General features: G+C 53.6%; 2 protein-coding genes across 2 annotated transcripts; one reads left to right on the top strand and one right to left on the bottom strand.

Moving 5' to 3' along the window:
- Positions 1-7,776: 7,776 nt before the first annotated feature.
- EIF3G (eukaryotic translation initiation factor 3 subunit G) lies at positions 7,777-12,487 on the top strand. The gene is made up of 11 exons (XM_012436183.3): positions 7,777-7,871; positions 8,011-8,057; positions 8,551-8,634; positions 8,746-8,834; positions 8,963-9,022; positions 10,369-10,473; positions 10,568-10,757; positions 11,446-11,553; positions 11,673-11,809; positions 11,899-12,005; positions 12,376-12,487. Exons 1-11 carry the CDS (start codon positions 7,852-7,854, stop codon positions 12,389-12,391), a joined length of 963 nt encoding a protein of 320 aa, XP_012291606.1. The 5' UTR covers positions 7,777-7,851; the 3' UTR covers positions 12,392-12,487.
- Positions 12,484-15,863, bottom strand: P2RY11 (purinergic receptor P2Y11). Its single transcript, XM_012436182.3, has 2 exons — positions 15,517-15,863; positions 12,484-13,831 (listed from the first exon to the last, which is right to left on the bottom strand). Exons 1-2 carry the CDS (start codon positions 15,533-15,535, stop codon positions 12,738-12,740), a joined length of 1,113 nt encoding a protein of 370 aa, XP_012291605.1. The 5' UTR covers positions 15,536-15,863; the 3' UTR covers positions 12,484-12,737.
- Positions 15,864-15,908: the final 45 nt, after the last annotated feature.

Below are 15,908 nucleotides of genomic sequence, written 5' to 3' on the forward strand. Positions count from 1 at the left end.
TGCCACCACGCCCAGCTAGTTTTTGTATTTTTAGTAGAGCCGGGCTTCACCATTTTGGCCAGGCTGTTCTCAAATTCCTAACTTTGGGATGGCCCTCCCAAAGTGCTAGGATTACAGGCGGAGCCACCACATGCCTGGCTGGAATTCCCTTGTTTTTAACGCCATTTTTTTCAGTTGTCACAGTTTCAGGTATGTGATCCTCTACCAAGAACAACTGGAGGATGCACTTTGCTGTTAGAATTAGAAACCATGGTCTTTTCTGTTTAGAGACAGGGTCTTGTTCTGTCACCCAGACTGGAGTGCAGTGGTGCGATCATAGCTCACTGCAGCCTCGAACTCCTTTGCTCCAGAGACCCTCCCGCCTCAGCCTCTGGAGTTGCTAGGACTACAGGCAGGTACCACCATGCCTAACTGATTTTTATTTTCATTTTTAGTAAAGACGAGTTCTTGCTCTGTTGCCCAGGTTGGACTCGAACTCCTGGGCTCCACTGATCTTCCCGCCTCAGCTTCCCAAAGTGCTGGGATTACAGGTGTAAGACACTGTGCCTGGCTTTTTTTTTTTTTTTTTTTTTTTTAATGTATTAATACTTTTTGTAAAGACTGTGTTGCCCAGGCTGGTCTCCAGTAAGTTCAGTTCTTGTAGATATAAAGCAGAAGTGGAAGCGTTGGGTCGTTTGGTAGTTCTGTTTTTAGTTTTTTGAGGAAACGCCATACCATAGTTCGTAGCGGGAGGTTTTTTAAATGAAACGAACACGTAAGGCAAGGCTGAAGCTTGTTTGTGGGCCGCGCAGACACTTCCTACTCCCCTAGAAAACCACAGTAAAGGCGTTGCCGTGTCTCCTTTCTGCCCGTTTCTTGACTGTTACTACATCTGCATGTTCATCAATTTAGTATTTCCTTTTTATTTTTCTTTATTTTTTTTCCTTTTTATTTATTTATTTTTTTTTAGATGGAGTTTCGCTCTTGTTGCCCAGGCTGGAGTGCAATGGCGTCATCTCGGCTCACCGCAACCTCCGCCTCCCGGGTTCAAGCGACTGTCCTGCCTCATCCTCCCGAGTAGCTGGGATTACAGGCATGCGCCCCCATACCCAGCTAATTTTGTGTTTTTAGCAGAGACGGGGTTTCTCCGTATTGGTCACACTGGTCTCAAACTCTTGACCTCAGGTGATCTGCCCGCCTCTGCCTTCCAAAGGGCTGGGATTACAGGCATGAGCCACCGCAACCAGCCTTTTCTTTTTCTTTGTATTTATTTATTATTTATTTATTTTTTAGATGGAGTCTCTGTTGTCCAGGCTGGAGTGCAGTGGTGCAATCTTGGTTCACTGCAACCTCCACCTCCTGAATTCAAGTGATTTTCCTGCCTCAGCCTCCTGAGTAGCTGGGACAGGCGTCCACCCCCATTTTCTTTTTTGGAAACAGAGTTTTGCTCTTGTTGCCCATGCTCGAGGGCAATGGCTCACGCCTGTAATCCCATCAGGTTGGGAGGCCAAGGTGGGTGGATCAGCTGAGGTCAGGAGTTTGAGACCAGCCTGCCCAACATGGTGAAAACCCGTCTCTACTAAAAATAGAAAATTAGCCCCGCATGATGGCAGGCATCTGTAATCCCAGCTACTTGAGAGGCTGAGGCAGGAGAATTGCTTGAACCCCAGAGGCGGATGTTGTGGTGAGCCAACATGGCGCCATTGCCCTCCAGCCTCAGCAACAAGAGCGAAACTCCATGTCAAAAAAGAAGTCTCGCTCCATCCCCCTGTCCTGTTTAATCCCCCAGTCTGTGGTATTTTGTCATGGCAACGTGAGAGAAAGTAACAGTTGTTAAGCCAGGTTTGTTCATTTCTGATTTCCAGCATAATTTCACAAAGCCCCTGACTCCGGGACATATCTCTGCAGCTCTCCAGAAAGAGGCTGTGAAGACAAAACAGGATAGAGCACAGGGCACCCCTGTCTCTTGCCCGAGTCACTATATTCCTCAAATGAATCTGGGTGCGGTAGCTCATGCCTGTGATCCCAGGATTTTGGGTGACCAGGGTGAGAGGATCACCTTAGCCTGGGAAGGTTGGGGCTGCAGTGATCTGTGAACGCGCCACTGCACTCCAGCCTGGGTGATAGAGCAACACCCTGTCTCAAAACAAAACGAAGACCTTGGTCCAGGCCTTTTCCTACATATAAAATAACATCTAACGCGGTTAAGGGATTACGCTTCTGTAGTCTATAACCAGATGTACTCTTGCACCCAAACCTTCATGTGGCCGAGCACGGTGGCTCATGCCTGTAATTGCAGCACTTGGCTCACTGCAGTCTCCACCTCCCGGGCTCCGGCAATTCTCCTGCCTCAGCTTCCTGAGTAGCTGGGATTACAGGCACACGCCACCATGCTCAGCTAATTTTTGTTTTTTTACTAGGATGAGTTTTCACCATGTTTGCCAGGCTGTTCTCAAGCTCCTGACTTGAGGTGATCTGCCCACCTTGGCTCCCCGAAGTGCTGGGATTATAGGCATGAGCCACTGTGCCCAGTCTCCTCCTTTTTTAGAGACAGGGTTTTTGCTCTGTCACCAAACCCAGAGTGTAATGGCACAATCAGAGCTCACTGCAGCCTCAACCTCCTTGGCTCAAGCAGTCCTCCCACCTCAGCATCCCAGGTAGCTGGGACTACAGGCATGCAATACCATACCCAGCTATTTTTTTGTGTGTAGTGATGGGGTCTCATGACATTGCCCAGTCTGGTCTTGAACTCCTGGGCTCAAGAAACACTCCCGCCTTGGCCTCCCACAAGTGCTGGGATTATAGGCATGAGTGACAGTGCCTGGCCAAGAAATAGATGTTACATCTCACATATATTACATAAATCCATATTATATATTCATGTCCAAAAATAATCTTTCCTTTCTTGGTGACTTCTTTCCAAAGCATTCCTCATCAACAAGTTCTTATTCTTTCTTTCCAGGAAATAATTTGCATATTTGCATGTATCTGCATATCTATGTGCTATTATAGATTTACACGAATTGGTTCCTTTAATATATGCCATTTTATATATCACTTCCCTTTTTTTTTTTTTTTTTTTGGAGATGGAGCCTCTCTCTCTGTCGCCCCAGGCTGGAGCGCAGTGGCACGATCTCGTCTCACTGCAACCTCCGCCTCCTGGGTTCAAGGGATTCTCCTGCCTCAGCCTCCTGAGTAGCTGGGATTACAGGTGCCTGCCAGCATGCCTAATTTTTTTTTTTTTTTGTATTTTTAGTAGAGACAGGGTCTCACCCTGTTGGTCAGGGGCTGGTCTTGAACTCCTGACCTCGTGATCCACCCACCTCAGCATACCAAAGTCCTGGGATTATAGATGTGAGCCACTGTACCCAGCCTTTGCTTCCTCTTTTTATCTTGACAGTTGTTTTTTGCATGAGCACAAATGGATCTACCTCCTTAAAGATCAAATAGCGCCAGGCGCGGTGGCTCACGCCTGTAATCCCAGCACTTTGGGAGGCCGAGGCGGGTGGATCACGAGGTCAAGAGATCGAGACCATCCTGGTCAACATGGTGAAACCCCATCTCTACTAAAAATACAAAAAAAAATTAGTTGGGCATGGTGGCGCGTGCCTGTAATCCCAGCTACTCAGGAGGCTGAGGCAGGAGAATTGCCTGAACCCAGGAGATGGAGGTTGCGGTGAGCCGAGATCGCGCCATTGCACTTCAGCCTGGGTAACAAGAGCGAAACTCCGTCTCAAAAAAAAAAAAAAAAAGATCAAATAGCAATTTATAGATTATGGCATAGCATACCTGCCTCTATTCCTATGGATGGGTGGACAAGTATTTCCAGTTTTTGTATCATAAACAATACTGCACGGACATTTTACTTTCATGTCTTTGCATATATTTACAAGTTTATTCACAGCGAGAATTAATAGCTGGTTCAAAGGAAAATTCATACATACTTAAAAAAATTTTTTTGAGATGGAGTCTTGGTCTGTCACCAGACTGGAGTGCAGTGGCACGATCTCAGCTTACTACCACCTCTGCCTCCTGGGTTCAAGCGATTGTCCTGCTCAGCCTCCCAAGTAGCTGGGACTACAAGCACCCACCACTACACTCAGCTAATTTTTGTATTTTTAGTAGAGATGGGGTTTCACCTTGTTGGCCAGGATGGTCTCGATCTCTTGACCTCACGATCCACTTGCCTCGGCCTCCCAAAGTGCTGAGATTACAGGCATGAGCCACTATGCCCAGCCCATATGAGCATTTTAAGTTTTAGTAGATGCAGGCCAGGCAAGGTACCATGTGCCTGTAATCCCAGCACTTGGGGAGGCCAAGGCGGGAGGATTGCTTGAGCCCAGGAGTTCAAGACCAGACTGGGCAATGTCTTGAGACCCCATCGCTACAAGAAATATAAAAGTTAGGCAGGCATGGTGGCACATGCCTGTAGTCCCAGCTATGTGGAAGGCTCCTGTAGGAGGATTGTTTGAACCCAAGAGATGGCGCCTACAGTGAGCTATGATTGCACCATTGCACTCCAGCTTGTGCAACAGAGCCAGACCTGTCTCAAAAAAAGAAAAAGTAAAAAGTTTTATTAGATGTCAAGATTCCATCCAAAAAGCTTGCATGATCTCATGCACTAACATTGTGTGTGAGCATCTGTTTCCCTATAATGTCTTACGTATGTATTTATTTTTGAGATGGAGTTTTGCTCTTGTTGCCCAGGCTGGAGTGCAGTGGTGCAATCTCACCTCACTGCAAACTCCACCTCCAAAGTTCAAGCAATCCTTTTTTTTTTTTTTTGAGACAGACTCTGTCTGCCAGTCTGGAGTGCAGTGGTGTGATCTCAACTCACTGCAACCTCTGCCTCCCAGGTTCAAGTGATTCTCCTGCCTTAGCCTCAGCCTCCCGAGTAGATGGGACTAGAGGCACGCGCCACCACACCTGGCTAATTTTTTGTATTTTTAGTAGAGACGAGGTTTCACCATGTTAGCCAGGATGGTCTCGATCTCCTGACCCCTTGATCCACCCGCCTCAGCCTCCCAAAGTGCTGGGATTACAGGCGTGAGCCACCGCGCCCAGCCTGTGATCCTTCTGACTCAGCCTCCTGAGCAGCTGGGATTACAGGCACCCGCCACCACGCCCAGCTAATTTTTGTACTTTTAGTAGAGATGGAGTTTCACCATGTTGTCCAAGCTGGTCTCGAACTCCTGACCTTAGGTGATTCAGCGGCCTCGGCCTTCTGAAGTGCTGGGATTACAGGCGTGAGCCACCGTGCCTGCCCTGTTTCCCTGTAACATCTTTACTACCACTGGGTGATACCGAATTTTTAAAGCTTTACCCAATCTGCTAGGTTGTTTGGATTTTGTGTTGCTCAGAGTACATTTGACTAAGCTTGTACAAATGTTTATCAACCCTTTGGATCAGCTTCATATTTTCACCGATATAGCCAGGCCACCCTCTTGAAAGGCCGCAGAGGCCTCTCTTTCCTGCTCTCCAGCTACTGTTTTCCCTTCCACTCAGCTCTCTACAGGCTTCTAGAATAATTTTTTTCACAAGAAACACTGGTGATATTCAAAACACTTGAGTGACCTCCTCACTCACACCCCAGAGGATAAAAAGCATAATTTTTTTTCCCTGTCTTATTTATTTTTCTCAAGCCATTCTCTCTTACAAGTTTTTGTTTGTTTTGTGTGTGTTTTTTTTTTTTTTTTTTTTGAGACGGAGTTTCGCTCTTGTTACCCAGGCTGGAGTGCAATGGTGCGATCTCGGCTCACTGCAACCTCCACCTCCTGGGTTCAGGCAATTCTCTTGCCTCAGCTTCCTGAGTAGCTGGGATTACAGGCACGCGCCACCGTGCCCAGCTAATTTTTTGTATTTTTAGTAGAGACAGGGTTTCACCATGTTGACCAGGATGGTCTCGATTTCTTGACCTCGTGATTCACCCGCCTCGGCCTCCCAAAGTGCTGGGATTACAGGCTTGAGCCACCGCGCCCGGCCTTTTTTTTTTTTTTTGAGACAAGATCTCTCTCTGTTGCCCAGGCTGAAGTACAGTGGCATGATCATGGCTCAACCTCTTGGGCTCAAGCTATTCTCCTACCTCAGCCTCCTAAGTAGCTGGGACTGTCACAGGCACATAGAAGTATGACCAGCTAATTCTTAAAAAGTTTTGTTTTAGAGATTGGAGGTCTCACTATGTGTTAGCCAAGCTGATCTTGAACTCCAGGCTCAAGTGATCCTTCTGCTTCAGCCTCCCAAAGTGCTGGGATTACATGCACAGGCCACCACACCCAGCTAATTTTTGTATTTTTAGTAGAGATGGGGTTTTGCCATGTTGCCCAGGCTGGTCTTGAACTCCTGATCTCAAGAGATCTGCCCACTTTGGCCTCTCAAATTGCTGGGATTACAGCCGTGAGTCACTGAGCCCCACATTGTCAGTTTTTTTGGTTCATTATCAACCTCCTTAGGAGAAAACCCAAATTATTCTAAAATTGAATTTAAATCAACTAAATTAATTTCAGTTTAATTACACTTAATATCTCCCTAAAGGCAGAAACTAAATACTTAGGAGTAAGATGGGGCCGGGCGTGATGGCTCATGCCTGTAATCCAAGCACTTTGGAGGCCAAGGCAGGCGGATCACCGGAGGTCAGGAGTTCAAGACCAGCCTGACCAACATGGTGAAACCCCGTTTTTTTTTTAAAAAAAAAAAAAAAAAAAAAGAATAAGATGTTGTCTGATAGAGCTGGCTTTGGAAGACCACAATATCTAAGTTTTTTTTTCCCCCTCCCTGAAAACCAATTTTTGCTCCTGGGGAGTCATCATGAATCACTCCAGCTGAGGATGGTTGTTCTTAGAGCAAGGAGCTCAGCAATAAACAAGTAAATGCACAAAATTATACCGGAGCCAAGAACACTACAAAGAAAAGAAGGGGGAGTGGCTCAGTGGGCCCCTTGACATCTGAATCTGTGGGACTGGGAAGGAAGGCAAGGAACAGTATAAGCAAAAGGATTGTTTTCTCCGAGCCTCGGCTTTCTTTTTGTTTTTCTTTTTTAGAGACGGTGGTGGGTGTGTGTATGGGGTCGGGGAGGTGGTGGTGGTGGTGGGGTTCTCACCATGTTGCCCAGGCTAGTCTCGAACTCCTTGCCTCAAGCAACCCCCATGCCTCAGTCTCTCAAAGTGCGGGGTTACAGGAGTGTGACACCTCACCCAGTCTCAGCCTCAGTTTCTGGAGCTGTAAAATTGCAATAATATCCTCCTCACCGTGCTTCATATACAATAAGCACTCAATCAGTGAACCTTATACCTTGTTATTATTATATCATTTTATTTAACTTATTTTTCTGAGATGGAGTCTCACTCTGTAGCCCAGGCTGGAATGCAGTGATGCGATCTCGCCTCACTGCGACCTCTGCCTCCCGGGTTTAAGCGATCGTCCCGCCTCAGCCTCCGGAGTAGCTAGGACTACAAGCGCATGCTACCACACCCGGTTAATTTTTGTATTTTTACTAGAAACGTGGTTTCACCATATTGGCCAGGATGGTCTCGATCTCGTGACCTCGTAATCTGCCCGCCTCGGCCTCCCAAAGTGCTGGGATTACAGGCTTGAGCCATCGCGCCCGGCCTATTTTAGTTTTTAAAGGTTAGTAGGACCAGCCCTGAAATCAGCCTCTGCGCCCCACCGCCCTTCCGCCCTTCCGCCCTCCCTACTCTGGTACCAGCAGCACCCAGCAGCATACACAGCCGCCTGCGCCTCCACCTCCGTCCGCAAGTGTCGCTGTAGATGTCGCGGCCGGCCCCTCTAGGCGGCGTCGGCGGAACCGGAAGTCTCCTTTTCCACCCACTTCCGCTTTCTATCCCGGGCTTGGGCTGCGTGGAGAGCGTTTTTGCAATGCCTACTGGAGAGTTTGAGTGAGTTGGGGATCACGGAAGCGGGCACGGGAGGCGGTCACGGGGCTCTGGGAAGTATTATGTGGCCTGGGTGCGCCGAGGCCGCGGGGACCGGGCCTGGCTGACTTAATCTCAGCTCCCCGCACACTTGTTTCCGCAGTTCGAAGCCCAGCTGGGCCGACCAGGTGGAAGAGGAGGGAGAGGACGGTAAGTGAATCCGTTTGCCCCAGGTCATCGCGGCCAGGCCCGAGCCGGGTCACTGCTGCCTGTTTCCATCTCCCAGCCTGTCGCCGTGTCCGCCGTCATGGCCAGCCCCTGCCCCGCGCCTTCCTCCTTGGGGCCCGCTTGTTGCCAGCTCCAGATGTTCCTTGGCAGGTCCCTCTTCCTCCCATGCCACTGCGCTAGCCCTCCCAGCTGTTCTCTTACTTCAGGGAGAAAGTTGTAATCTCCTGTCTGCTGTTTCTCTACTGGCGCCTGGATGGCTTCATGGCGTGGCCCCCACCTTCCTACGAGGGATTCCCCCATCCTTGCCACTCCGAGTCCCCACAGGGCCATCCCAGTGTGCTGCCTGGCCAGCCCTCTGCCCTTGGCCTGCCTTTCTCAGCTTTTGCTGTAGGCGTCATCCCAAAGGCCCTTCCATCTCAGCTGGGGAGCTCCTGCCCCTGGAGCTGACCCCTTCTCTCCACGCTGCTTCTCACAGACAAATGTGTCACCAGCGAGCTCCTCAAAGGGATTCCTCTGGCCACCGGCGACACCAGCCCAGAGCCGGAGCTGCTGCCGGGAGGTGAGTGAGGACTGCCACTCCGTGTCCGGGCTGCCTCTCTCCCTCCAGCCATGCCGCTCCTGATGCCTGTGACCCAGGGCTCAGTTTCTTGCTCTTTTTCCCCTTCTCCAGCTCCACTGCCGCCTCCCAAGGAGGTCATCAACGGAAACATAAAAACAGTGACGGAGTACAAGATAGATGAGGATGGCAAGAAGTTCAAGGTGAGGGTGGGAGGGGGCAGGGAGTGAGGGGGACCCTGAGGCCAGAAGGGGTTAGGGTGTGTTGAGGGGGTTGATAAAGGAGCTCCTTTGGTTCCAGGAGCCAGACCCTTCTCCTCTCCCATCCTCAGATTGTCCGCACCTTCAGGATTGAGACCCGGAAGGCTTCAAAGGCTGTCGCAAGGAGGAAGGTGAGATCCTCTTTCCCCAGGGATAACACAGAGGAATTGGAAAACTGTGTTCCCTGGACCTTAGTTTTTAAGAGATGGGACTTAACTCTTTGTACCTGTTGTGAAGCTGAACTGAGCCTTGGGTGCTTGTACTCTCTTGGGGCCTTGGAAAGTTCAGGGCACAGGAGTTGATGATAAATAAATGATGATGATACATAGTAAAAATGTTCGATGATGGGCTGAGTGCAGTGAAAGTAGTCATGTGTGGTGGTGTGCACCTATAATCCCAGCTACGGGGGAGGCTGAGGCAGAAGAATTGCTTGAATCTGGGAGACGGAGTTTGCAGTGAGCCGAGGTTGCACCATTGCACTCCAGCCTGGGTGACAGAGCGAGACTGCATCTCACCCAAAAAAAAAATTGATGATAAATATCAAATGATAGTAATATCATCAAATAAATTCGATTAAAAATATGTTAGATTCTTTTATTTTTTTTTTAAAGACACAGGGTCCGGTCCTGTTGCCCAGTCTTGAGGGCAGTGGCACAATCAGAGCTTACTGCAGCCTTGTACTCCCAGGTTCAGGTTCAAGCCGTCCTCCCACCTCACCCTCCTGAGTAGCTGGGATTACAGGTGTACACTGCCACATTGGGCTAATTTTAATTTTTTGTAGAGGTGGGGTTTCTCTGTGTTGATCAGGCTGGTCTCCAGTTCCTGGGCTCAAGAGATGCTCCCACCTTTACCTCTCAAAGTGCCAGGATTACGGGAGGGAGGCCCTGTGACCAGCCGTGGTTAGATTTTTTATTCCTCTTAGCCTGTCAACAGAGGAATGGAGCCAGGAGGTGGTCACAGCAGTTTCTGGAAGAAGTGATACCAATTAATACACTTGGGACAGTTTGCTGTGCGCTTAATTTGTACCATACCTCATGCCAAGCACCTTGCAGGGTGTTTCTCATTTGATGTCCTTAGAAGCCCAGGGAGGTAGGAAGCTTTTGTGGTTCCCGTTTTACAAGGGAGGAAGCCAAGGCTCAGGCTGTGTAGCTCAAAGGCCTGGAGGTCTGGGTGGACCCCTTCACATCCCTGAATATTGAACCCTAGTGGGAGCTGGTCCGCCAGCATGAACAGGCCCCAGGCTGTGTAGCTGTCACCTGGGGCCCGATGCTGACACCTGCCCTGCCTCCTGGAGCTCGGGCCTGGTGGGGACTCAGGCAATAGGAACTGTCACCAGAACTGTTCAGGGAGTGGTTGACGAGGATGAAAATGAGGTTCAGGGCCCAGACACTGGGGGAGGCTGTAGGTCTGGGGTACTCCACTGTGGAAACCTGCCTGCCCCTGCCCTCAACTGTCCCCCATCCCTCCCTGAGCCCAGAACTGGAAGAAGTTTGGAAACTCAGAGTTTGACCCCCCAGGGCCCAATGTGGCCACCACCACCGTCAGTGACGATGTCTCTATGACGTTCATCACCAGCAAAGAGGTAAGCAGGGCAACCAGACAGGGCTGGTGTCCGGGGGTGGTGGCAAAGGGGGTGCCTCAGCCGCCTGAGTTCCCCCAAACCTGCCCCTGCCCAGGACCTGAACTGCCAGGAGGAGGAGGACCCCATGAACAAACTTAAGGGGCAGAAGATCGTGTCCTGCCGCATCTGCAAGGGCGACCACTGGACCACTCGCTGCCCATACAAGGACACGCTGGGGCCCATGCAGAAGGAGCTGGCCGAGCAGCTGGGCCTGTCCACCGGCGAGAAGGAGAAGCTGCCCGGAGGTGCGCGGGCGTGGTGTGTGGGGCGTCCTTGATCGGTGCCTGTTACCTCCTGCATGACGGCGCAGTGGGTTTCACAGTGCCTGTCTTCCCTTGAGGTGCCTTTTGCCTTCCTAGTTGGCTGCATCTCCTGTAAGGTTGGGAGACAGGCGTCTCCCTTTTATATGCGACTTGGCAGCTGTGACTCTGCTGGTGGCCCTGTGACTGTCCTGATGTGAGCTGCTTGAGCTGCTGTCAGTCCCAGTGTGCTGACCCCTCCATCCCCTTGTGTGTGTGTGGCGTCTGTTTGCACGCCTGTGATTCTACCATCTGAATCCTTTTGTGGGATTAGCTGGTGGTGAGGGGATGTGCACTTGTTGCCTGCCATGTGAGGGGAGCCTGGGCACTGTCCTGTGTGTCCCATGACTGCCATCGCTGTAGATGTGAGGCTGCTCTCCCTGTCACCCCCCGCCCTCTCTGGAGGGGGGTTGGGGCTTTACCATCTCTGCCTTCACCAGTGTTGCTGGCTGGGAGCTCGAATGGTATCAGCTTTCCAGGTGTGACCTTGGTGTCGTCTTGGCCAACCGGCTGCCTGTGGCTTGGCAGACGGTGCCTGCTCTGGGTCAGCACTAGAGCCCCAGCTTCCTGGGGCAGCTCTGTCCCCATGCCTGTGCCAGGGTGAAGTTGAACTCGGCTGTCTGTTGGTCCCCAGAGCTGGAGCCAGTGCAGGCCACCCAGAACAAGACGGGGAAGTACGTGCCACCAAGCCTGCGCGACGGGGCCAGCCGCCGCGGGGAGTCCATGCAGCCGAACCGCAGAGGTGAGGGGTGCCCCGACACCGGGCTGGTGCGTGGGCGCCTCCCGGCACCCCGTCATTATCCCTGAGGTGCACACGAGGGCCAGGCAGGGGCCTCCACTCACAGCCACCTCCCCTCACAGCTGATGACAACGCCACCATCCGCGTCACCAACTTGTCAGAGGACACGCGTGAGACCGACCTCCAGGAGCTCTTCCGGCCCTTTGGCTCCATCTCCCGCATCTACCTAGCCAAGGACAAGACCACTGGCCAGTCCAAGGTAGGTGGGCAGGAATGGCGGGGCTGTGGAGCAGGGGTTTGCCTGTCCCAGCTCTTGCCCCTGATCCCGCCCACACCTCCCCTCTGCAGGGCTTTGCCTTCATCAGCTTCCACCGCCGTGAGGATGCTGCGCGCGCCATCGCTGGAGTGTCTGGCTTCGGCTACGACCACCTCATCCTCAACGTCGAGTGGGCCAAGTAAGATCCAACCCCTGCCCTGCCCCGGGTCCCTGCCTTGTCCCAGGACCACCACTGAGCCTGGGGCCAACCAATAGTCCTATGGCAATTTAATAGTCCCCAGGTTGGTTTTGAGGGGAACCAAAAAGTCAGGCTCAAAAAGTCCTTGTCTTTTTCCAAAACCTGGCAGAGGGGTACTGGGCGGCAGCTCTTGTGCCCAGAGTCCCTGCCAGTCTTTGGGCCAGGTCTTGAGACCGGCCATCTGACTCTGTGCCCCCTTTGTCCTTGTATTACCCCCCCTTTGCTCCGCCCTCGAGGTGCCACTTGGGTGTCAGGAGTCTTGGGGTGCCCCCCAAGGTCTCACACCATGCCACCCTCCTGCCTTCCCCAGGCCATCCACCAACTAAGCCAGCTGCCACGGTGTGCTCGGCCCAGGATCCTTGGCGACAGAAGGCAGCCTCTGAGAGCGCGGGCTCCAAAGGCAATAAAAAGGCTCCTCTCTACCCCGTCCTGTTTATTCTTGCATCTCCAGTCCTGCGGCGGGGCCAGCCCCTCCCCTCCCCTGGGTGTGGGTTTGGTCCCTGACCCTGCGGAGTCCCATGGCCAGCGCTCTGGGTGGGAAAGGTGACTGCTGCCTGGGCTGCAGCAGGCCCAACCTGGCTGCGATCACAGGCGTTGCTTTCTGGGGGAAGTGGCACCTTGGAATGACACGTGGAATAAGGATGGCTTCAGCCAGGACACGTCAGGCTCACCTCATGGGACGGGCTCCGATGGTTCAGGAGTGGCTGTGGCATTGAGGGGCAGGGCTTGGCCGGTGCTCTTGGCATCCTCCGGCCTCCAGCTGTCTCTGTAGCCAGGGCAGTGTTGGCGGCAGCAGCTGAGGCTGGGCACCACGGCCATGTAGAGCAGCGGGTGGATGCAGAAGGCAAGGGGCATGAGGCCTCGCATCGCCTGGTAGCCCACGTAAGGCCCCAACTCTAGGGCCGCTGTGGCCTGTCCCACATCTGCAAAATTTGGGCAGCGGCTGTTCCAGCGTCGCCGAGCCTCCACGTTGAGCACCCGCATGATGTGGTAGGGTACGTAGGAGCTGGCGTAGAGGGCCACACCACTAGCCATCAGCGCTGCCACGCGCAGCTTTTCGGCCACAGTCATGCCTGTGCTGCGTAGCACGGCTGGTCCAAGGGCACCGTAGGCTGCCAGTGTGAGCAGCAGCGGCAGGACACAGCCCAGCCCCGCCAGCACCAGGCTGTATGCTCTGTAGGCCGCCAGCCTATGGCTGTCCGCTGTCCCCAGACACTTGATGCAGGCCTCGGGCCTGGCCACGCTGCAGGTGCCTGCCCCCTGCTGTGGCCTCTTCAGGTGGGAGAAGCTGAGCGTGGGTGCGGCCAGCAGGGCAGCCAGGACCCAGCCTGTGGCACTCATGGCCCAGGCGTGCTTAGGCCGTAGGTAGCTGCGGGTGAAGAAGGGGTGCACGATGCCCATGTAGCGGTTGAGGCTGATGCAGGTGATGAAGATGACGCTGCCCAGCAGGTTGCAGGTGAAGAGGAAGCTCTCCAGACGGCACATGGCCTCCCCGTAGCGCCAGTGCTTGGGGGGATAGAGGTAGGCGGCCAGCGGGGGCAGCGTCAGGGCGCAGAGCAGGTCACTGACTGCCAGCTGGGCTGAGAAGACCACAGTGGGGTGCCACGGGCGCTGTTCCTGGGTGCTGAAGCGGTATAGGGCCAGGCCATTGCTGGCCACGGCCACCAGGAACTCAACCACTAGTATGGGCCACAAGAAGTCCCCCTGGAACGTACTGAGGATGCGGTCGGCAGCCACCAAGAAGTCAACAGGGCAGGCCTTAGCACCTGTGGGCAGAAGGTGTCACCAGCTGAGCCCTCATCTCCCATAAGGCAGCTTCTGCTGCCTCCAGAGCCCACGTCCACCATGGCGTGGATCCTGACACAAGTCCTTTCCCCGTCCTGGAAGGGGACCAGGCTCCACTCCGTTACATGGCCGGGATTGGGACTCAGAGCCAGGGTTCTGCACTGGGCCCCAACGGACCAGCTGGGGCAAGCCAGTGGCCACCCAGCTCCCCCACCACCCTCGTCTACTGGAGTCGCTGGCCCCACTAGAGGCCTCCTCCCTGAAGTCCAGCCCCAGCAAGTCCTGCCAGCTTCACTTCAGATCTCTGCTGCCTAAAGCCGCACTGGGGTCCAGCCCTCACCCGCAGCCTCTTCTCCCCGTGGCCACCAGAGGGCACCTGCGAGTGCTGGAGGCCTGTCCCCACCCCCTCCGCTTCCAGCTCCCTTGGCCAAGGAGTTGCCGCCCAAGAGCCAGACTCACCCAAGATGCCATGGGTGCGCTCCCACCCGCCACACTTCCAGTGCCATCCTCTCTGCTCCATGACTCACTCCCTCATGATAGCCCACTCTAGCTTCCCGGCTGCTCCTGCAGGCTTGTGCCTTAGGACCTTCCTACCCAGACTTTTTTTTTTTTTTTTGAGATGGAGTCTCACTCTGATGCCAGGCTGGAGTGCAGTGGTGCAATCTCGGCTCACTGCAACCTCTGCCTCCCGGGTTCAAGGAATCCTCTTGCCTCAGCCTCCCAAGTAGCTGGGATTACAGGCATGTGCCACCCCGCCTGGCTAATTTTTGTATTTTCAGTAGAGATGGGGATTCCCCACGTTGGTCACTGCTAATAAGGATTTTTAGGGGGCACAAAGGTTGCCTCCAAGGGTTTAATGATTTGCTAAATTTGCATTTACCCCACCCACCTCTAGGATTTTGGAGCTTAATTATCTAGCTCTGGTTTCCTACGCCAAAACCAATGTTTGAACCACTCTGACCTCTGATTTCCTTTTCAGGCTGGTCTCAAACTCCTGACCTCAGGTGATCCACCCGCCTCAGCCTCCCAAAGCACTGGGATTACAGGCATGACCCACCATGCCTGGCCACACCCCGACATTCTTTAGGCTCCCTCCCCGACGTCTGTGGTCCTGCCTGCAGAGGCCCCAAAGCGTGCCTGCAGCCTCATGCCCTCCACTCTCCCTTCCCTGCAGCATTTTCCCCCATATCGTGCCCGGACCTAATGACAAAAAAACCTCCCTCCTCCGGGAGGATGGAGGGCTCTGCTTACCCACCACTAGCACCAGTGCCCACCACAGTGTGCAGGGCACAGCAGCACAGGGGCGCTCACTCCTCGTTCCCCACTCCCGCCTCCGCAGGCTGACAGCCTCCTCTGGAGGTGCCTACCCACTCCCAACCCCAGCCTGCTCACGGAGGAAGTGCCATCTATACCTCGCTTTTTTCTGGAGACACGATCTCGCTCTGTCACTGAGGATGAAGTGCAATCACAGCTCAGTGCAGGCTGGAACTCCTGGGCTCAAGCGATCCTCCTGCCTCAGCCTCCTGAGTAGCTGGGACCACAGGCTCCTGCCACCACAAGCAGCCTCAACCTAGGTTTTACCAATACCCATCCCCCACTGCACCCACCTTCTGACAATCTCCAGGGCTAACTGCAGACCCCTGGATAGGCCATCACGCCTTCTCACCTGAGTGGTTGGCTGCCATGTTCTCGCGCTGTCCGTGCCGAGCCTGAGCCTGCGTCCCAGTTCTACTGTCACTCCTGAGTCTCCTGTGGCCAAGCCCCAGTCCCGCCCAGTTCCGGGGCCAGCCAGCAGAGCAGGCCAGAGCATCCTGTTTCCACCCACGTTTCCTTCCTCATTGTGCCACAGCCAGCCGGGGGTTCAGGCCCATCTGCTTAAAGCGTGACCTCTGTCTGCTTGCAGGGCTCTTGGTGGTACCATGGGGAGGGGCTGCCCATGCCCAATGCTGCCACCAATGACACAACCCAACCCCATGCAGGAAGTGGGAGAGGGACCCAGCTTCCAGGAGCAAACCAGGTGGGAGGGACTCCCAGGCGTCCCCGGCCTCTCTGGGATGC

This window comes from Aotus nancymaae, unplaced genomic scaffold (assembly GCF_030222135.1).
Source record: "Aotus nancymaae isolate 86718 unplaced genomic scaffold, 86718_ANA_hifiasm-v0.15.2.pri h1tg000028l, whole genome shotgun sequence".
Lineage (NCBI taxonomy): Eukaryota > Metazoa > Chordata > Mammalia > Primates > Aotidae > Aotus > Aotus nancymaae.